Here is a 23,468-nt window from a genome sequence, read left to right on the forward strand (position 1 = left end):
CTCTGTTGAAATTGCCTTCCAAAGTGGTTCCCCACTCTCCATGTTAACGTCCTCGTATCCCATCTTCTTCAAGTATGCCAGTACTTCCTCAAGATCACCTATAAATGACCGGTACTCCTCCTTTGTTTGGATGCCACCCTTGTCTGCATACTTATCAACCAAGGTGCCTATTGAGCCCTCATTGAATCGCCTTTTTGGTGTTGCCCTTCCCCATTTTCAAATGAGTTCCGTCTTCAGCAGCTCCCAATCCCGGTTCTCATGGCCCTCCATGTTCTCAATACATTTGCTAATCTTCCGTTCCTTTACCAGGAATGGCAATTGTAAGGCCACATCTTTCCCACCAGCTTTTTGCATTGAAGCTATCTTTTCCACACGCTGAATGAACAACTCCACTTCAGTCCCATCAAAATGTAAGTTCATCCTCTTGGTATCTAGTAAAACACCCTTTTCCTGGTCCACTAACTTGATCTCTGCTCGTGATCTGAACTGACTAGAGTTTGGTGATGATCCAGGTGTTTCCCCCACGCTATCCGTAATTCCTTGAATAGTTGTGTCCATACCCACTGGTCTTGGTGTGAACGGAGTTGAAGTTGCAAATCGAAGTGAGGGTCCTTGTTGAACTGGGGTTTCTGGTATAGGTACATTCTGTGGTGCCTTCTTCTGTCCTAACAGTGCTGCCATCATCTCCCTCATTTCCTTCATTGCATCCTTTATTTCTGATATCTCCGCTTGCTGGTGTTGGATGATTGCTGACTGATCTTCAATAGGTGGATCCATGTTGACTACTTAGCTTGAGTTGGATTGTGTTCTCTGTTCCCCAATGTTAGGGAAATGCTTCCGAAAGACCTCCTGTATCACTTCTCTTTCCCGCAACCGATGTTCCTTATCCTCGACGTCAAAAATCCTATCCTCGTTGTCAAAAATCCTATCCTTGCCAATCGAAATCCTATCCTTGTCGTCCGTGATCCTATCCCTGTTGGCCAAAATCCTATCCTTGTCCTGCGAAAACCTATCCTCGTCGTCCAAAATCTTAGCCTCTTTGTCCAAAATCCTATCCTTGTCGTCCAAAATCCTATCCTCGTTGTCCAAAATCCTATCCTTGTCGTCCAAAATCCTATCCTCGTCGTCCAAAATCCTATCCTCGTCGTCCAAAATCCTATCCTCGTCGTCCAAAATCCTAGCCTCTTTGTTCAAAATCCTATCCACTCCGTCCCGTCTATGATCCTCGCCGCCACTATTTTCCACGATTGGTTGAAGTTACTGATGATCTGCTTAAATTGATTGATGACTTGATGATCTTGCTGAAGGTAATTGGCCAATGTTGGGACACCAGATGTAGGACTCGTGTGGGACACTAAATATAATTTGGTGAAATATCCGCTGAGGGGGAAATAAATTGCTTAATAGGTTGAAAGGCTATTACAACTTACGGGTGGTTTGAAAGACCTGCCCCTCTAATAATACTATGCAAATATCTAAGAGTCTTGTAATCAATATTTATAAGGATATGGCTGATTCCAAGATAGATCTTACTTTCATATAGTAATCTCTATCAGACCTAGATCACTTGATTCAACAGGCTAGCAAATCTGTTATAACTTCTTTGCTCGCAGGCAATACACTTACTTTGTTATACTCATACTAAACGTTACTAATATGCTGTTTAACTCGAACTTGTTGTTGTGTTATGCTTGGTTCTACTACTTCCGAAACACTAATACTGCTACTAACTTCTACGCTACTTGTACTAACCACTAATACCGCTAATAACCGCACTGCTGACTAAACTACCATATGTGACCAAACCTCTGTAGGCTGATCGCAACACTAAATAACTACCGTAACTAACTAACCACTGTGACCCAACCTCTGTAGGCTGATCGCGACACTAACTAACTACCGTAACTAACTAACCACTGTGACCAAACCTCTGTAGGCTGATGGGGAAAAGTCTGATGAGGGGGGAAAGGGCCTCCTTGTATATTGAAGGGTGAGGGATTTTTGCTCCAGGGAAGCTCCTCATGAGGGATTATTGCTGCAGGGGATCTCAACTACACAGCCTCTCATGCATGTACTGCGCTGCATGTACAAACAACGAGGGGTTTATGCTGCAGGAGACACTCAACTACACAGCATCTGCATGCGTGTGCTGCACTGCCTTACAAACAATGAGGGATTTATGCTGCAGGAGACGCCTCCTGTACATCTTATCTACCTGCATATGATGTGCTTCATGTACAAACAATGAGAGATTTATGCTGCATGAGGCGCTTGAGCTACACAGCACTTTCATGCATGTACTGCGCTGCATGATGTCATGTGTTGCTATGCAACCAAGCCATCTTTCATCCTCTTCCACACACTCTGCATCCACTGTCCAACCTGTTCCATTCCCAATGTTGAGGGTCAAGGCCTCTCCTCCCATCTTGCTCCTTCTTCCCTTCTTCCCCCGCACTGTATTACACACTCCCTCTACTATAATACCTCTGCAATGGGATTTTGGCATTGTCACACATATGGAACACCACATCCCCCCCCAACTTAATGCTGTCCACAGCATTCGTGACAAATGCCAAAGGAACCTGCTCAACTATTCACTGAAAATAATCCTCAAATGGTCGTGATTTCCGTTTGTCCCAATCCAATACGCCATGTTCCGTTTTCGTGCGTCCAACAGATGTTGTCCTAGTATACCCAAGTGCCAGTCGAAATAAAGAACTCCCAAATTACTGATTCATCTACCCTCCCTACAAACTAGTTCCAATTCCAAGTGCCCAATGTCAACCTTCACCACTCAATCTCCACTGTAATTCCAGGTGTCATTCTCTGATGCCCATCCACGATCCAATGTGAGACAAAAAAACATTCCAAATTCAACCCCTCTTCTTATTCATTCTAATGACATTGTCCCAAGGAAAAAGCCGGTTTATTCCACAAAAGGTTGTTGAACATTAGTATTCAATAAGGTCTAGACTCCTTTGTCCTTTCCGCATGATACCCACCCAATCTGATTCTTCAGATAGTCCAATCCTGATGCCCGCAATTGATGAACCCCGCTAATCCGCAAATTCCTATCTCGTCCCGTTATTTGGCCTTACATTTCCAACGTCCATTCCACGCCATCCACATTGCCTGTTCCAAATATGAATTCGTCCGTTCTCCTATCCCTTTAATCTCCTAATGACTGACTACTGCTGTGCTAAATTGCTTGTAATTTGTGTTAAATTGGCCCACCCTATTCCCTCAGCTAAACAAAGGAAACTGTTTGCCTACCAAATGCTTTCCAATATTCTAGATCATTATTGTAAAAGGAACCATATAATCCCACCAATCAGTAATATATATCCTACTGTACTGTCACAACACCTTATGAGTATGCATGTTTCCGCTAATACCGTCCATCCTTGTGATATTCCAATCCGCTCCGAGTCCATATTCACACGCCAAAAGATCCTCAATGCCCTATATCATCACACCAGTCTCAAATTTCTGCCCCATAGGATTACAGATTCATCTATCCTCCCTACTAGCTAGTCCCAGTCCCAGGCCCGTAATGCCCTCTGCATATCCACGCCTTATTCCGCTTCCTCTATATCCGCATCCGTCCAAAAGAAAAGGCTAGCCACCTGCCAGGTTGATTGGGGAAACAAACAAACATTCTTTATCTTCTACGTTTCCAGAATAATTTCATCCTTCACCCGTTGATCAATAACACTACTCATTCTCCAAAACTAATCTTCTAGTATCCAATCTCCTAACGTCCACATTATGAATCCCGCTCGTCCTATGTCACACTGTTGGTCCTGTTGTCCCAATATATTACTTTAATAATCCTTCCACGTTGTCCACTTCTTCTGAGAGTTTCTTCCTATCCCAAAGTTGTCCTTCTTGTTGTACTCCAAGCATGGCTTCAAAGGTTGTGTCTCTTGATGTCTGATGTTGCCTTCCTTACTAGAATTCAAATCTGAAGTTTTGAAGTTTTCCAAGACCTGTCCGCTACGCTGTAACTCTTCTTTAGGTTTGAATATGTAATTCCCTAATCTACCGTACTTTATACTGAGGAGCTAAAGAATGTGTAAACATAGCAGTTTTATCTCTTGCTGAGGAGACAAAAGCAGTTTCATCTCTTGCTGAGGAGAGCTAGGCAGTTTTAACTCTTGCCAAGGAGGCCTAGGCAGTTTTACCTCTTGCCAAGGAGGCAGTAGATAAATGTTGAAATCCATGCTCCACTATTGCCTGTCCAAATTGGTGATGTCCTACTACCTATTCCTTGCGCGCCATCGCGCGTCGCTTCCATTCTGTCTTGAATCTTGATTATGTAGCAATCTAAACTCGCCCCGTTGCGCCCGGTCCGCTCCCCGAAGTTAAGTCCGATGGTTACCAGACTTTGCCGGACTTGAAAAAGACGGCTCAGCCCGCCTGGTTCCATCTTACCTGTCGATTGCCTCCCTTCCCTCGTTGGCTTCATTCGCTGCTGGTAAGTTCTTCGTTCCTTGTTTCTAAATTTCTATCTGCTTTTATATTAGCTGCTCATCGTTCTCCTTTCCTTACAGACCACACTTGCGACTCATTTTTACTAGTTCCAATCAGCGGATCAATTGCTACTGCTCGTTTGTAATATGCTCCTCTGCTCAAATAAGGTAAACCTTTACTTGCATGCTTTAATCCATGCCAGATCCGAATTGTTCCAAAAGATATGAAGCTGGGTCGAACCAATTAACAAACAGACTGTCTATCATGTTTACTGCGCTTGCTGACACCTGCCGTTGCTGAAATGAATCTTTTTTTTTTTTTTTTTTTTATTCTTACTAGCTGCACTGCTTATGCAAAGCCTCGCCATCCTACCGTCGCCGATATTCTGACCGATTCAATATGCAGCTGTCAAACCCGATTGTTGTACGTATACCACCATCTTCCTTGCCACTCGCTTCCGGCCATTGTACCCGCCAATGTCCGCCTTGTTGTCATCGCCAGTTACTACATATCCATCCTCTCGTCGTCACTACAACTGCTTGTCTCCTACTGCCCATCTGTTGTACTATATGGCCTTCGCTTCGCTGATCCCCTGGCCAATCCTGTCTGTAACCGTCAAGCCCAATCATTCTATTTATCGCTCCGTCGTCCTTGCCACTTGCCCTAAGACATTCTACTCGTCGGTCTCCCTCCTATCGTCCCTGCTAGCTTGTTGTATCTCTGTTCATCGGTTCTCCGCCTCGTCCAGCTAAAAAAAAATATCCCTTTGCCTACAATCTGCCTAACTAAGCTCTCTGATGTTCTTGCTGTCCTTTGCTATGTTTTGAACCAGCCTTTTCTACATCCAAGAATTTCATAAATCCAAAGGCAAGAACCCACCTGAAAGAGAACTCATACTGCCTTCTTGAAACTAGGCAAGTCATGAACTCATCACCTGGGCTTGACCCAGGTGCAATTGATTAAGCCAAGTGAGTTGTGAGCTGCAAAATACTGAATAAGTCTACCTCTGATATAAGATTCTGGAAGACCTACACTACAATCTGGATACTAACTTGCAATAATGTACTAAAAAAGAGAAAATGAGATCAGCCTTGCTTCATTATAACACTATAATAACCTAGAGAAAAATATATCTTCATGTACAATATTTCATGTTGTCCTTAAGGGTAGGTGTTATGCTGCAATTGCAGAATTAACACCTCATTTCCCAAGGCAATACTCTATATACACCAGCACCTGCTTCTCTTGATGTGTGTTTTCCAAAAAATCCTATCCCTGCTGTCAAAAATACTATCCTTACCTTCCCAAATTCTTGTTCACGTCCTTTGTCCTTGTTCAAATTCCTATCCTCTCCCCCCTCTTTATTAGCCAAAAGATCCTATCCTTGCTGTTCGAAATCCTATCCTTGCCGTTTGAAATCCTATCCTTGTTGTCCGTGATCCAATGCCTGTTGGCCAAAATCCTATCCTTGTCCTGCAAAAGCCTTTCCTCGTCGTCCAAAATCCTAGCCTCTTCGTCCAAAATCCTCTCCTTGTCGTCCAAAATCCTATCCTTGTTTTTCAAACTCCTATCCTTGTCGTCCAAAATCCTAGCCTCTTTGTTCAAAATCCTGTCAACTTTGTCCCGTCTATGATCCACGCCGCCACTATTTTCCACGGTTGGTTGAAGTTAGTGATGATCTGCTTAAATTGGTTGATGACTTGATGATCTTGCTGAAGGTAATCGGCCACTGTTGGGACACCAGATGTAGGACTCGTGTGGGACACTAAATATAATTTGGTGAAATATCCGCTGAGGGGGAAATAAATTGCTTAATAGGTTGAAAGGCTATTACAACTTACGGGTGGTCTGAAAGACCTGCCCCTCTAATAATACTATGCAAATATCTAAGAGTCTTGTAATCAATATTTATAAGGATATGGCTGATTCCAAGATAGATCTTACTTTCATATAGTAATCTCTATCAGACCTAGATCACTTGATTCAACAGGCTAACAAATCTGTTATAACTTCTTCGCTCGCAGGCAATATACTTACTTTGTTATACTCGTACTACATGTTACTAATATGCTGTTTAACTCGAACTTGTTGTTGTGTTATGCTTGGTTCTACTACTTCCGAAACACTAATACTGCTACTAACTTCTACGCTACTTGTGCTAACCACTAATACCACTAATAACCGCACTGCTGACTAAACTACCATATGTGACCAAACCTCTGTAGGCTGATCCTAACTAAACTAACTAACCACTTGTGACCAAACCTCTGTAGGCTGATCGCAACACTAACTAACTACCGTAACTAACTAACCACTGTGACCAAACCTCTGTAGGCTGATGGTGAAAAGTCTGTTGAGGGGGGAAAGGGCCTCCTTATATATTGAAGGGTGAGGGATTTTTGCTCCAGGGAAGCTCCTCATGAGGGATTATTGCTGCAGGGGATCTCAACTACACAGCCTCTCATGCATGTACTGCGCTGCATGTACAAACAACGAGGGGTTTATGCTGCAGGAGACACTCAACTACACAGCATCTGCATGCGTGTGCTGCACTGCCTTACAAACAATGAGGGATTTATGCTGCAGGAGACGCCTCCTGTACATCTTATCTACCTGCATATGATGTGCTTCATGTACAAACAGTGAGAGATTTATGCTGCAGGAGACACTTCCTGTACAGCTTATCTGCCTGCATATGCTGTGCTACATGTACAAACCATGAGGGATTTATGCTGCGGGAGACACTTGCTGTACAGCTTATCTACCTGCATATGCTTCACTATGCGTACAAACAATGAGGGATATATGCTGCATGAGGCGCTTGAGCTACACAGCACTTTCATGCATGTACTGCACTGCATGATGTCATGTGTTGCTATGCAACCAAGCCATCTTCCATCCTCGTCCACACACTCTGCATCCACACACTCTGCATCCACTGTCTAACCTGTTACATTCCCAATGTTGAGGGTCAAGGCCTCTCCTCCCTTCTTCCCCCGCACTGTATTACACACTCCCTCTACTATAATACCTCTGCAATGGGCTTTTGGCATTGTCACGCATATGGAACACCACACCGGACGAGTATGCATCGCGAGATAATTAATATACCCCATTGCTTTCTGCATTAACGACGCATCAAACGGAGAAGATTCAAGCTCAACCTGATGAAGTGCATTTGTCGGTAACGGAGTCTTCACGGAATTAGCGCCTTCCATGTTGAAAGCCTTCAGAATCTTTTCAGCGCATGCCTGATGATGCAAAATAACCGAATTAGCCTTCCACTCCAAAGTGTACCCAAGATGCTGACTCGGCTTTTCTTTCACTTTGATCTTATATGCCTTCGAAAGTTCAGATAGAAAAGAGGTTATGAGAGATGCGCTTTGACCTACAATCAGGCCATCATCCACATAAATGTGCAGAAATAACGTCTGATCGGCATTGTAGAACAAAGCATCGTCCATAATCGACGGAGTGAGGCCCAAGGTCCGTAAAGTGCTTGGAAGATGGTTTTTCCACATGCGCGGAGCTTGCTTCATACCGTATAGCAACTTATTGAATTTCCAAACCCAGTTCTCTTTCCCTTTCACCTCAAAACCCGCGACTTGACAAACGTACACATCAGCATCCATCTCACCGTGCAGGAAGGCTGTTTCAACATCAAACTGATAGACCTTCCACTTGAACGTAACCGCAATAGACAGCAGAATTTTGAATGTTTCAACTCGACCGACTGACGCATACGTGAGAAAGTAGTGCTTATTTGGCTCTTGATGATTGCCAAACCCGACCCACCAAGCCTTATACCGAATGACTTCATTTGCTTCGTTGAGTTTCCGACATAGTACCCAAATTCCGCCAATGATTTTTTCATTTTTCGGCGGCGGAACAAGATCACCAGTTATGTGTGCGAGTTGCGACGCATGTTCATTGGTCATCGCCTTGATCCAGAGTGGCTTCTCCTTTGGACTACTTAACGCATCAGCCATTTTTACTTCTTGAACCAAGTTAACGACCTCAGGTTGTTCATCAATAACCGCCAAACCGCTAGAAATTTGCTGTCGTCTTTTTGTCAACAGAATGTTTGAGGTATCAATATCCGCACAAATCTCGTTTGACGGCTTGGCCGATGAACTCCACTCCCAGCTTGGTCTGAGTCGGCCCAGAATGTTGTTCGAAAGCTTGAAATGTCTCCCTTGATTAGGACGATGTTCAGAGGATTCACCTAGTTGATGCGGTCAAACAGTTTCACCAGTCTGAATTTCTTCTCTAGCTTTTTCTGCACGAACTTGCTGACGACGACTTAACCACGCTTGTTTTGTTCGTAGAGATACATCCGAGTCCTCTTCACTTTCCGATGTTTGGTTTAAACTTCGTACAGACGCTGACTTGTCACGATCTGAATCAAGTCGAGTTGATTTGGATTCATCCGACGAGTCTGAAGAATCTGAACTACTTGATTTATCAGAGCCGGACGATCTATATTTTCCCGGAAGTCAAACCATACGCGGTATTTTACTTTCGGAAGCCGTGACCACGCAAGGAAGAGACTTGAGGTCTTTAGTGGGCGGAACATCACCAGATTTTACCTGAAACGCCGGCACGATATAATCCCGGCTAATAACCACTCTATGAACCAGAGGATCATAGAAACGTGACACATCTGAGAACGGCTTGAATCCCAGAAATTGTAGCTCCACACCACGAGGTTGAAGTTTGAGTGAGTCCGGTCTATGCACCACGACTTTAGCTCCAAAAGGAATGAGCGGCATATTCGTCCTATCAGGCTCAATCAACAAGTTCGCTTTAGCTAACATTGACGTAGGCGAAACCCAATTTATCGACGAGTGCGGAAGAACATTCAACAAAGTCGACGCGTGAACGGCAGCTTCATGCCACATTGATTGTGGAACTTGAGATTGAAGCAACATGCATCTCATTTTTTCCATTAAAACACCATTAAAGCGTTCAGCAACTCCATTCGTTTGAGGAGAATTTGCTGGACCTCGTTCAATCAACACTCCCGACTCCTGTAGTTTAGCGAGAAACTTTGATGAACTGAATTCACCACCACGATCACTATGTAGATAAGCCGGAACACGTTGAATCTTGTTTTGTAATTCTTCGATGAACGATACGAGCTTTGTTTCTGATTCTGATTTTGCCTTGAGTAGGTAGATTCAATTGAATCGAGTCGCATCATCAATTATCACCAGAATGTACCGAAACCCCAATTTTGACGGTGGTGACATTTGCAAAACGTCCGTGTGCAATCAATGAAACGGCAAGCTTGATGACGGCAACACTGGGTCAATAGAATTTGTAACGATATTCGGGCTTTTTTCATATCGTAACGTCGCCGCGTTACCTTTTTTGCCTTTACTGTTAACGGTAACGATTTTTTTCGCGCCTTGCGCGTATCGAAACGAGTCAATCCTTGTAAGATTGTTACCGGTATGGTAACGCCAATAACGCAATAACGGTGTTTTTCCAGCCAAAAAAGGCTAAAAAAGCCAAAAAAAAACACGATACCAGCGCGATATTGACATTATATCAGCAGCAATATCGTAACGGCGGCAAATAGAATTAATAATCTAAATCTAATATTGGTAACGCACTGCCGTTACTGGTAACGGTACCGGTAACGCGCCGAAAATCAATACAATATCGTTACGTTACCGTTATTGGTATCATATCGACCCAGTGTTGATGACGGCAATTTTCAAGCGTGAGGAGACCGATGGATTTTTCCTTTTTCACATATTAGACAATCCTTTGATTTCGTTGAAGCACTGGGTGACACATTGTTATGCCGACAGAATAGGTCTATGTATTTATCCGACGAATGTCCTAAACCGTAATGCCAGTCGAACTCTTCAGGAATCTTCATGTTGACTATACACACGTATTCAGAGATAGGGCTCATGAAAAGTTTTCCAATCCTGGGAAACGTGGTAACGATTTTATCCCCGCCTTTGATTAAGAACTGGTCAGTTTTGAAGTGAGGCTTGAGTCCATGGTCAATCAGTTGAGTCGCTGAAACTATGTTGGCGCATCCATTGGGAACATGAAAAACGGGATTGATAAAATAATTGCCCATTTTTAGTGTCCCGACATGTTTTGCTTCGATCGGAGAGGAAAACGTGTTCATGAAGTGATTCGTAAGTGGCTGAACATCCGTAAGTAATTCAAGATTGATGACACCAGACTGTGTTGCTCCCGTATCAAAAACCAAAAAACGCGAGAAGTATTCTCTAGACGCATGTTGCACTGTTGCTACAAAGAAATTCGAGCGGTCTGAATCTACGTCGAACGGTCCTTTTGATGATTCTGAAACTTGATGAGAGCCGTGAACCATACCAAGCATGTTGGACAATGCGAATTTTTTCATCATGTCTGTCAAATCACTGACTGACTGTTCAATCTTTTGAATTCGATTTTCAACGGTATTCGACAAATTACTCGGCGCTTTTCCTTTGCTTGACAATGGCTGACTATTATTCAGGGTAGGAGCTACTGCTTTTGGCTTTGGAGCATTTGACTGCTTATGTTTCTTCTTGCTTGACTTTGACACAGGTGGTGTAGACGACGTAAACATGACATTTTCATGATTCTCATTTCGACTATCGCGGCGCATCGCTTCGATTAAGATCCGATCGGTGACGCCCTTGAGTGTAAATGGCTTGATGTCATAGCACGTCTGAACTAATGAAGACATTTCCGAATCATTTTCTAAGCTATCCAGAAATAACGCTGCGGCCATAAACGAAGTGACGACTCCAAATTCTTGAACATGATTTGCTGTTATATCTGACAATCGAGTATACGCTGTCTTGAATGCTGTAATGTGATTTTTTAACGACGTTCCTGGATTATACCGCATAGAGTGAACCTTTTTGTACGCAGCGCAAGTCGTGATCACTGAGTTTTGACCACACGCTGATGCTAAAGCTTCCCAAGCGTCCAGGAATGATGTATTGTTATCAAGAATCTCATTGTGGAGTTCTTTACTGACAGCCGTATACAACGCCTCCAAAGCCCTTGTGTTCTTTTTCTTGTATGCCGAAGCATTCTTCTCGCTGTTTACCCATTTTCGATTGAGCAGATCCTCAAGATTATGTCGTTTAAGATATAATGTGAACCGGGATTTCCACGGAACCCACGTGCCAAACTTCAATCGTTCGACTCGTAATGACAAATGGTTATCACTTGAGGAATCTGACTTGTCTGACATATTGGGCGTTTGTGTTCAGTTTGCGTTTAGCCCTCCTTCTCTAACTCTGAGCAATACGATTCAAGAGTAGACTCTCGCTACCATGTAGTGATGACAAATATCTCTTTCTTTGGAATCTTGATTTTATTGCTTTGCCAGTAGTAGTAGTTAGACTTAATGAAAGAAATAAAAACAAATTAGAAATTGAGTCTGAATCACACAAGAAATAAAGGAAAGAGAAAACACACAGAGTATAGAAGCTATCTATGCTGAAAACTGAACAATGACGACGACACGTGAGATAAACAAGACTAGAACACAAGCAAACTAAAGAGACACAAGTTTTAGTAGCTAATCTAACCAGATACAAAACGAAAACTATACAAACAATATGCAGCTGTTAAGTATTTGTTGATGTAGCTCCTCCTGAAACGAGACGACCTTTAGCGAGTTGACTAGACAGATGTTATTGGCAAACGTGTGAGTGTCTTGAGCAGATGATGATGTTTTGATAGCGTATCTTTACCTCGAATGAAATCTCCTTCGTGTCTTCCTTTGAGTTGACTCTTGATCTTGATGCGTTGAGGATTTGACCAACAGCGAACCAAGCGACTCGAGACCGGAAACAAAGTGAGTGAAAATTTTCAGCTGTGAACTTGAAACTCAAGAAGTCTTCCCGCGCACATCACAATAATGCATATGCAAAGTGTACTAGTCGAGAATTACTCTTGACAACCCTGCCACGCACTCCCATACTGTAGCCGACGCCACTCGTACCTAGGCTACATGAGCCCTGACGCCACCTCCTGAACCAGTTGGCCCAGGCTGCGGCGCCAGGGTGCGCCAGGTCTCATAGCCCTGGTTTCAGCCACCCGTAGTTTCTGCCCAGACCAGTTGGTCTAGTTGTACGCGCCTCATGCGCTGATGTTGTTCTTGGTTTTTGTAGTCAAAGACTCGGGTATATAAACCCTCATCTTTTCACTCTTTGTCTCTTTTCCTCAGTCATCCAGTTTCCTTCCATTGTTTTGCTTCTAGCAGCGTTTTAGCTTTTCATTTGCATTGCATTCTCCGTTCTCAAGCGCTCCGCAGCCGTAGCCCTTAGTCTTATCCCCGAGTCCTGTAGCCTTCTGGCTTCAATACCCAACAACGACACACTTCCGGTAGAAGACAAAAATCGACGGGCTTCTTTGGCATTCCATGGTCTGAAGGCTTTTCCGTTTCTGACTCCGCGGCTTATTACTGCGCTGGAAGAATTATTAGATGCTCATCCAAAAATCTTGTCGGTTCATCACGACTCTCCCGAAGATACCAAAAGCTTTGTCCTGAACGCTTCTCCCCGGGTTTATCCTTCACACTATTACCCGCCAGATGATCCTATTCCATTTAAAAAAACAAAAGTAGCTTAGTAGTGCACAATACCTGTTCTGTTTTGTATGTATCTGTTGTCCTTCTCCTGCCGCTTTTATTCTTTCCCCATTGCTTCGAGTTCAATCTATTGTTTGTGTTGCTCTGATCCCAAAGTGACCCAGCTTACCTCTAAATGTTTAGCATACCCAATTCTGAAGAATCAATGGATGGTCACGATGCCCACAAGGCCAACCCGAGCCTAACCCAACACAAGCCCCGTTGTTCCAGAGGGCAAGTGGCTAATCCCACGACCTTCGAGAGTCGCGGAAAGATTTGTTTGAGCAAGGGCAGCCTGTCGACGGCCTGCCCGGCCTGCTGCACGTCGGGCGTGCGGCACCGTTTGCGGTCGCCCGACAGTGGGGCTGGAAACCCCGACAGCCCGACGGCGGCCTGGGCCCTGGAGTAAGGTTTTATAAAGGTCGGGTTGCCGCAGAAAACAAGCGATAGGTTGTGCGGTCCCGCGCACTTCCGTGGTTGCTCCGGTCGGGCCGGGGAACTGCCTCTTTTGTATATGGATGTACCGCGACTGGGGCGAGTTGTCAGACAACACCAGCCTCCGTCCGGGCATGTCCCCAGCTTTCAGCCTCCGCAACAGCCAAACGGGCATGCAATCACGGAACGATCGTGGTCAGCTCAAATCTCGGCCAGCTCGAAGCGGCCCTTGGACTGATTCCCAGCATGGTAAGCCCGAGTATTCGAGCCCCTTGACGATTGATATACGGTCGCTGACCGCTTTTGCTTTCCTCTATTCCAGGATATCATCGACTCCAAAGCCGTCGGCTCGGTGCGATCTCCAGTCACCAGTCTGGTCTACTCGGTCACTAGCGACATCTACCATCACTGCTTCGTCCAACACCTCTCCCGCGCATTTTCGCGGCATCGCTAGCCTCCCTTGAGCCATCTACCAGTCGGAGGTATGTCCCAGCTTCTTATTCTAACTCCCATTCCACCGATTTCCTTTCACTTTTTGGTGACCCGTTGTCGGGAATAATCGCATGTCTATCCCAAGATGACGGATGAACACGAGCTGGCTGTGAGGAATTGAAGGTATGCCCGTTCAATCAAGTCAAACCACTCCCTTTTTCTCTCCCTCTCTTTGTACAATAATCTCTGAAACCAATCGCAAACCACCAAGAACAACTGACCCAAACTGTTCCCCACCGGCGAACAGTTTATACTCTTCATAGCCCCAGTCAGGGCATTGGGACTTTGGACTAACTGAACAATCTACGCGAGTATTTAGATTCAGAGGGGCGAACATTCCTGTAAGCTCTCTCTCCAAACTCGCAATCACCATTTTGACTTCATTCTTCTAATCATTATTTTTCCCTTGATGGGGGGCTTGCTCTTGGCAGGGTCTAGTGACCTAGAAGAATGGAGCAATTAAAGATGTTAAGGTCGATGATCATGTCTTACAAACTTACTCATCTCTTCAGCGGAATAGTTCTAGCCAATTTTATATAGGTGATCGGATCAACTGTTAACATCTTTTTTATCCAATGACTTGGTTGGGTTGAAAACTTGACATCATTGAATTCATAGCAGCTGGACCAGAGACTCATTCAGAGAAAAAAAAATGATGATGAAGCAGACATGGCAATATGTGATGATTAGAGACGCTTCTGAGATACATAAAATTTCACGATGGAAGGTCGGAGGCACAAAGCCTCTCCGCGGCGTCCTCGTGACACGCTCGCCGTCAAAGGACCGCCATACCCAGGTGAAGGGATTAGACGAACTGCAACTTTAAGTGTATGTAGTCACAGTTTGAGATTCCACAATCGCGGTTTTCAGAATAATCTGGGATGAAATATTATACGTAACAAGCTTGAGATGCGTGGACCAACGAGGACCTAAAAATAATGATTTGACTTTCCAAGCAGCAAAGCAACACAGAAGAGGATTAAACTGAACGTCATGCCGGCCGCTATCCCGATATGTAGAAGGCACATCGCTGTGGTTTTCTCATCGGAGGTTGTTGCTAGGTCTGTGTGTGACGCTAAGTGCAGCTGGGCGTCCGAGGCGGCCTCCGGAATCCATCTGCCGCGCGCGTCCCGGCGTGCCCGGTCTTCCTGCAGCTTGCTTTCCCCGTATGGCGTGTAGTACTCCACCGGTGCCTGAGGAACTAGAATCTCTGCCAGCTCCAAGTCCAAGTCCTAGAAAACAGAGTCACGATTAAATTAGTCCATGCCTCCCTCCCTCTCCCTATCCGCCTGTTATGTGATAGCAATTCACCTCAACCCTCGACCGTAGCATCCTCGTAAGTGCATTTTTTAGTCTGGCCTTGATTGGGGCTTGATGGCCCGGATTCGACCGGAGCGTGATAAGCATCTCTTTCAGTCCCGCCTTGAGCGGGGGCTCGTCTTGATGGGTAAGACGAATTGCTTGGAGCGTCCTCAGGCTTGCCTTTAATCCAGCCTGGAGCGAAGGCTCTCTTTGATGGTTAAGATCCTCTAATACTATGAGAATTCTCATGGCGTCCTCCAGCCCTTCTTTGATTGGTGTCCGATGACCACGCGGGGCGGATGGCTCCCGATGGAAGCTGCGCTCCCTCACTGATCCGGAACTTTCGTCAGGGTGTCCCGCCGTCGGCTGCTGCAAGAACCTGAACCTCCGCCCCCATTCAGAGCCCTGTGTTTACAGTTGTATAAAAGGTTAGGCGAAATTGGTATGAGTCCTCCTTTGAGGCTTGCAGTCTGCCTTTTCCAGCTATCATGCGGACCTAGGATCTCCACTCACCGGACCGTTGGAATTGAACATCTGACATAACTCCTTCAACTCCGCCCTCATCCGTCCCAGGCCTCGATAGCCACATGGAAGGGATTGCTCGAGAGCCAACTCAGTACCAGAAACGCTAGCGCATCTTGTGAACATGAGAATCTGAACCAGAAGATAAGAAAATCGTCCACCTGGTCAGTTTTGAAAACCTCAGACTTCATCCTGCAGCCGGGGATGCCCAGCTGCACATGGGAAAAAGGTAAAAACTCAACTGTCAAGACAGTTCGGAAGACCAAAAGCATTGCCAGAAAAAACTCTGTGACAAATGGACAGTTGGCTTCAGGAGAAGTTTTTCTCGTTCGTATCAGTAATTACCGGTATTGATCGAAAAATATTGCTGTCGTGGGCTATTAATAGATAAATCTCTCTACAAATCTTTATTTTCCAATTATGTCATTACCTCGACCAATAAAAAATACAGATCTTTCCTTCGGTAGATATTTATGTGTTATCACGGAGACTTGGGCGATGAGATTGAAAGAGAAATTTTTAGAAGTTATTGGCTGTGCTGGAGGAGCGACGAGGCAGATTATCAATCTCATATGGAATTTTCTCCAGGGACCCAAGGAGAATCATGGATGATAAGGACTGAACATTTGAGCAAAGTTTGTGAAACCACAACAAGAAATTATTAATCGAACTGCGCCAGTTATACTGACGTATGAGGAGGAGAGGAATTGTGAAACTGCTGCTTCTACTGCCTCTGATGTCATGAGGCCATGCTTGATCGTTCGATATCGGCTGTATGTGTGGCTACAGGGTCACGGAGTAGATAGCACTAAAGGCTGTAGCGATTGTCTTCGCAAAAAAAACACGATCCGTTCCCGAGCCAAAAGTTGTCTGGCTTGAACGAGCAGTGACCGGGGGAGATTCAAAGGATTGCCAAGATCGTGCGGCGAGCTTCCCAGCGGGTAGGACGTGAAGCGGAATCAGTTCGAACTGCTCAGCATCAGTTCCAGAACTAGTCTATTAGGGGATTCGCAAAGCCGCCTTCTGTAAGTCTGCGCCTGGCTCAGTCGAAAACGCCATAGCGCCTTAATAAGAGTCTCTGCGACACTGTCGATCTCTGTCGATCTGATAGATCTCCACAGATTCAAAGACGCTCTTGGGCTCTATATTGCTCTGAGGATTCATTCAGTCTTGAACGAACCCTAAACGCTTAGCTTTCTGAAACCCCAAGACTGTGGCCTTCCAAACAGGAGAGCTGAAAAGAGCCGATCTCCTACACAAACATTACACAAACATAATTCACCTGCGTCATTCAATGGCACGGCTCACTATAATGGCAACTTGAGCAGGGTTTGCTGTTGATTGGGCTTGATGGTGGGGCCCGACAAGGCCTCGTTCTGCGACTGCGCATGGGGATATTGTTTCAGTCGGCTTGATCGGGACGGGGAAGTGGATGGGCGGAGTCTTGGCCAGCGCAAATTACAAGTCCCTGCCGTGCTTGCGGGGTGCGAGCACCTTCCGCGGAGACGCGTTGCGCCTCCTCAGCTCGAGCCGGACCGCAGAGCAGACGGCGGTGTCCTGACTTATATTTCATTGATGCTATCTCACAATACCGAAGTCTTTATTCCTTGCCATGACTGGTCTGGAAACTTGTGGTACATGAATATGTTCCGCTGCTCTTAATATGGGTTTCGGAGAAATCTCATTTCTTGGTGATACATAGGTCCTCAACACCGGTCACCAATTGTGCCAGCAGAGATATGTGGTTGACAAGTCCATGAAACTTGCAATTACTCAAAATTGATGAAATCATGGACACGCTTACTAAAGATATTTTGGGGCACCCAATATCTCAAAAGTCACTGTGCTCCGTGTCTTTCATCCTTCCGGCAAGACAGGCAAGTTATCAACGGATGATCAACATAAAGATTTGGTTCATTTTGGGTTGAAAATTGACTCGAAATCCGGAGTGGCCTAGAATGCTGAGTGAAAATTAGAATGTTTTCTGGCGACAAGGTAATAAAAAACATGGAGAGAATGTAAGCTTGAGGTCCAGGATAGGCGTATCTGTGCTCGGGTGTCGCTTGTCTGAACATTGCTGAATCATTTATTTATCAGGTGAAAAGTGCCTGAGATGAGCAATGAACGCAAGGACTCGACTCACGACATCAAACCAAGATATGTGCAAAACATCCTGTGTGCCAATTACTGAAGTCAGGCGTAGACAACATGAGATGATTAGCAAGAAGACCTGTTTTTAAAAAAAAACCTGCGGAGTAATAAAGGTGAAGGTGCAGCAAGCTTACATTAACATTTAAATGGCATGACCATACCCTGACAAACACAGTCTTCATCGTCATTGGGCTTGCATGTCAGAGAAACAACAGCGGGAACAAGGAGAAGTAAGAGCACGACGATGTTGGTGGCACCGGAAGACGGGTTCATTTTGATGTTTCAGAATTGATTGGGACCAAAGGTGTCGAAAGGAACTTTTATTATGCAAACAGTTGTCTGGAGAAAACTTCGGTTTGGTTTCTTTGGGGAAGAACGACCGAGAGGAGGGCATACATAATTTAAAAGCCTTTAAATATCATGGTAGAGGCTGTACACTCGCATGTTAAGCTTTTCAGACTCCGAGCTGCTTGATCTGAGCTCGCCAGACTCCCGCCCGAGATTCGAAAAAAAACGTCTTTTGTACGGCAGACCTCAGCAGATCATCGGCTTTTCAATGTGCTCTGATCATGTTTGTTCCTGCTGATGGTTGTTCAAAACTCCATAGCGTCCTGGCTCCGAACTAGCACAGCAGTGAGCAGCGGTGCAAACCTGTCTCTTGTCGCCACCAAGAACTCCATTTGGTTTTTTTTTGGGAGGGGGGGGGGGGGGGGGGGGGTGACGTCACACTACATCGTCATGAGGAGTAGAGAACTGAAAGAATATCGGACGGTCTGTTGGTTGCAAAATAGCACTGAAGGGATAAAGGCTTTCTTTCTCATCCAATCCTGCTATTGTTTCTTATTATTTTGCCAACATCAGTTGTACTACGCTAATTGGTCTTCCCAAGCCTTCCAATAGGGGGGTTCACAATTGAAATTTGTAAAAGTTTAGGACCCATTTTAACCTGTTTATGAACATATTTTTAAAAAGTTGATAAATTGCACTGATTGATCAGTCACACCTTTTTCTGGACATCTTGCCAAAATTGGAAAATTATGTTCATAAAGGCCTTAAATTGGCCTTCAAAGTTTTATAAAATTCAATTGTGAACCCCCCTAATTGGTTCATCTCCCCCAAGTTTGTGGGTTACTCACACTAGTACTATTTGTTTGCTGTTTCTTACACCTACATATGACACTGGAGAGCTGACATCTAAAAGGCAGGCTACCAGATGTCTGGGAAGGCACCTTTTAGATGCCCTTCTCCGAATTGGCGGGCAGCTTAGAGACAATTGAGCTGCACGGAGTGCACCTGCAAAATCCCGGCTGCCCCTCCAGACTCCATTCCTGCGCCCCCAGCCCCTTCCCCACCAGACACCTGGCAGTCCAAATCTGTTATTTAAATATTGTGATTCCGCTTAAGCTTGAACAATTCAAGATTTTCAGTGGGCTAAAATTATGGCCTTTGAGCCACAGCAACGGTAAAATTTTGGTTTTCTGACCAACACAGCTGCAAACTTGGCATGTCAGCCCCCTATTGTTGCCCAGAAGGAAGGCTGAAAACCTGAACTCAAATGTCAGGATTCCACAATTTTGAGCTCACAGCTCAAAAATCTTTCCAAGAATCCTGGAATCACAATATGTACATGTAGCACTGCATGAGCTATCTTCTCGGACAAGGTTGTTGGACAGACTTTATCCGATGAGTTTGGTAGCACAGGCCAAGCAAATTGCCAAACTCCTTGGACAAAATAAGTCAGACAGCTGCTCGGAAAAGGCTGTCCAAGCAGTTCTTGGACAGAGTTTGCGGAACTCGTTGGGCAGAGTCTGTCCGACGACTGGTCACTAGTCGGGCAGTCTTGTCTGACCAGTTAGTTTATGCAGTGAGTGTAGTATATGTATGCAGCCCAAAAAAGCAATACCAAATCACAAAGAAACATGAAGCTGAGGATTACATAGCAGCATATCATGTGGACAACACTTGAGGGTGAGATTGCAGCATTGCAGACAATGCTTAAAGTTGATGGTCTGACAAGCAGGGTGTAAAACCCAACATCTGAATCTGCCCAATGTTTCTGATTACTATTTGGCTGAAGCTCATTCTAATTGAATGATGTAGAAGAAATATTGATCAGTATCAGGAGACAGAACTGAGATAGATTTGTGATGTCAGGGGTTGATTCTGATTCCCTTAGAACTTTTGGCATTTGGGATTTGGTATTTGTGGTCTTGGCCAATGTCAGGATTGGAAAATAACTAGAGGCCAGGGCGGCTTCGCCGCTGCAGATCCACAGTTCATTTTTTCACCCTCTGTGTTTGATACCCCTGCAAACAGACATAGCTCTGCATATCCCTCATAAACCATCCAGGAATAGAAATCAAGTTGTAGTGCACTCAGTGTTGACTTGTCTCATGCCACCCATTTGAATGATAAATTTCTCCACTCTGCACCAACAGCTTTAAAGATGGCATGTGGGTAATCATTGCTCTGAGTGGCAGGTACCCACTCCACGTGTACCAAGTACGGATTACCTGTTGGTGGGTACTCATTGCTCTGGCAGGTACCCGCCAAGTACGGGTACAGGTATCTGGATTTCATAGTTTTTTGTCAGGGTACCCAGGTACCCGCCAGTGAAACCCGGTCAAAACTTGTAATGAAGCAGGTAGGCCTCAGTCTCACTGTCAAAGTGTTGCTTTGCAACAACACCTGTGCACTTGCAAATCAATTGAGGGACTTTGCTAAATTTGTGATGAGCAACCCTTCCCATCTGGTCAGTAATCACCCACGGCAAGCAGGATGATCCATTGCCCTGTAGGCTATTACCATTGGCACTGAATTTTCCCACCATAGGTCTCCTTGGCATTGTTTTTGCGCCAAGAGTTTGGCCCGGGGCTCAAGGTGTAGAGACGCACGCAAATTGGAAACCAGCAAAAAATGTGTGCAAAGGCACCGCATTGTACAGCAGGCCTGCATATTTTGCAAGCTGCACAAAATTCACTTAAAATCCAACAAGATAAGTATATAAAGAAATTTGTTTTTAGTTTCATTTTTTTTTGTACATGTATTTGTAAGGGTCCGGTGGACCCTCACTGGAGATGATGAGGAAAGCGGGCAAAAGGGGACAAGGCCAGAGCCTTTGGGAACTTTCTAGTTCCAAATGGTGGGGGACTCGATTGCAGTGGGCTAGCCGGGAGAGATGTAGGGGGCAAGATCTCTCATAAGTACAACTAGAAACAGAAGGAGAAGGAGTAAAAAGGGGGAAGGCTTACCTAGCCGGGAGAGATATAGGGGGCAAGATCTCTACCGGCTAGGATGTGGAAGGAGGCGTGGCTAAATACTAGAGTCTGTGATACTCTTTGTGAAAGCTTTGTGAGACCCCAAAGGAGGGGGCTTACAGTATTTCATAACAAAGCAGAGCAAGAACACATCAGGGAAACCCGGTACCCGGACCCGCCACGGGTACTGGGGTCCTGCTGATAATCTCTAGGATCAAGCTTGTTTGTTTGAAAAGTACCCGCAATACCCGCCAAAAAACCCGGGTACCCGCCGCCGTTTGTCCGTTTCCTGTTATGGGTATCCAGTAATTGCTGAAAAAAAGAGGGTACCTGTACCTGTCGCGGGTACCCGGGTCCACATTGCCATCTTTAAACAGCTTCATCAGCCAAGGACTTCTCCTATTGATTGTGCTGAAGGTGACTTCAGGCGTAGAGAAATGTCTCAGAAATAAGACTTTAAACAATTGAGTCCTTGTCAGCCACCAATTTTTGTATATTGAGCAAGCAATGTTATACTACATGACTTACCAAAGGTCATATAACCCATGTTTTCTGTGGCTGCAAGACCCCAAATATGATTTATTCCACATGGAGGCTCTTGGTTTGAATAAATGATTTTGGGTGTATTTTGGATAGCAGGACATTTCCTAGCATCAACAAATTCCTGGAATAATCATTGGTGTGTAGTGTATTTTGTTAGCTTTGTTAGAATTCACAGAACTAAGAGCAATTTATTCCAATCAAAACAATGGAGTGAAAGAGAAAAAAGAATGAATATGACAAGCAATAAAGGCTAGCAATGGCTCTTACCTAAGAGCAAGGGTAGTGGCAATGAAGAGTCTTAGAGAGACATAAGCAGCAAAAAGTAGCAATAGCGAGATGGGAGAATGTAAAAGGTCAATCAAAAGTGAAATAGCTATGAGCGGAGGATATCATAGACCTGAATCTATTACACTGAATTGATAGAAGCAGAATTTATACCTATTACAATGTTCCAACCATACTAACCATTTTAAGTGGAAGTATAGCCTTTTATTTATACAAATATAAGCCACAATATATTGTATCAAAGACAAGAACAATATGAACAAACACTGATGTCTTGGCAGAAAGGATTTAGAAGGAGATGTATGTGGCAACAAGACAGAGATTAGGTCAGGCTGCAGATGAAGCAAATTATTCAACAAGTTTGTGCAAAGAAGCAGGTAAGGAAAGCTAACAAGGCTGTGTGGCAACACAAATCTTAGATGAGAAATATGAGGCAGAAGTGAACTGAGAAAAGCAGATGAATCAAGTAAGATTCACCGGACCAAGCTTGTCCTTATATAGGCAATAAAATATGTGCTTACAGGTAACAAGATTGCCCATAGTGAGTATTCCTTCTCAGTGATGAAATCAGGACTCAGGTTGAATATGCACCTCTCCTGAGGGAGTAGGGTTGTGAGCTGAAATATCACAAGCAAAGGCTGTGGTATAAACAAGAATGTCATTGTACATGATCAGTTTTGGAGTGTGATGACAGCTAGAGCTTGCTCAGAATGGAGCTTGGATTTCATGAAGTGTTCTGCTTTGGGGTTGAGAATCTGATCAGCTTTCTAGTGTTTCTCTGCAACCCGGTCGGATTGACCAACAACTGATAATGTTGGGGATCATTCTGACCTGTGAGAACACGCCGTCAGTCGATGCCAAAGAGGAGCGATTAAAGATGATGATCTCAGCAGAAAACTCTTGCAAGACCTTGAACCTATTCGTCCCGGCCCTGCCCGTCGGACTTCAGCAGTTCACCTTGATCATCATCTCGCCTCTCCCGCTTCCCCTCCTTCTTTCAAAAGCACCACCGATCCCACCACTGACCAGTCGGGACCGCGTGCCCAAACAAAGAGCCAATCAGGACCGGCGTGTTGAGCCTTGCTCCTTGAGCAACATGAGGTCTGTTGACGTCCGAACTTCCAGGATACTGCCCAGGGTCACCTTCAGCAGGTTGATGCGCGCGTTTGGGGACTTGGGGCGATGGATGATTGGCAGTTAGAGTAGGAGTTCTCTGTAGATTTTTTGGAAGAAATTGACGGCAGGTGTTAGGTACACTGGACGGTGGAGAGTCGGGAAGAGATAGGTCGTCGCCATCGAGGAGGAGGCCTGGCTGAAGGAGGCGGCGGCGTTGGAGAGCTTGCGCAGCCGGGAGGAGAAGCCGCGGGGCCTTCTTTCTTTTTGCCATAATT

General features: G+C 45.0%; 1 protein-coding gene across 1 annotated transcript; it reads right to left on the minus strand.

Annotated features, from left to right (window-relative positions):
- Positions 1-14,946: 14,946 nt before the first annotated feature.
- On the minus strand, positions 14,947-16,113 carry PtA15_10A323 (uncharacterized protein; the record flags this gene model as incomplete). The annotated part of the gene is made up of 4 exons (XM_053160487.1): positions 14,947-15,249; positions 15,329-15,724; positions 15,833-15,973; positions 16,084-16,113. 4 exons carry the CDS (start codon positions 16,111-16,113, stop codon positions 14,947-14,949), a joined length of 870 nt encoding a protein of 289 aa, XP_053024456.1.
- Between the last annotated feature and the right edge of the window lie 7,355 nt (positions 16,114-23,468).

This window comes from Puccinia triticina, chromosome 10A (genome assembly GCF_026914185.1).
Source record: "Puccinia triticina chromosome 10A, complete sequence".
Classification (NCBI taxonomy): domain Eukaryota; kingdom Fungi; phylum Basidiomycota; class Pucciniomycetes; order Pucciniales; family Pucciniaceae; genus Puccinia; species Puccinia triticina.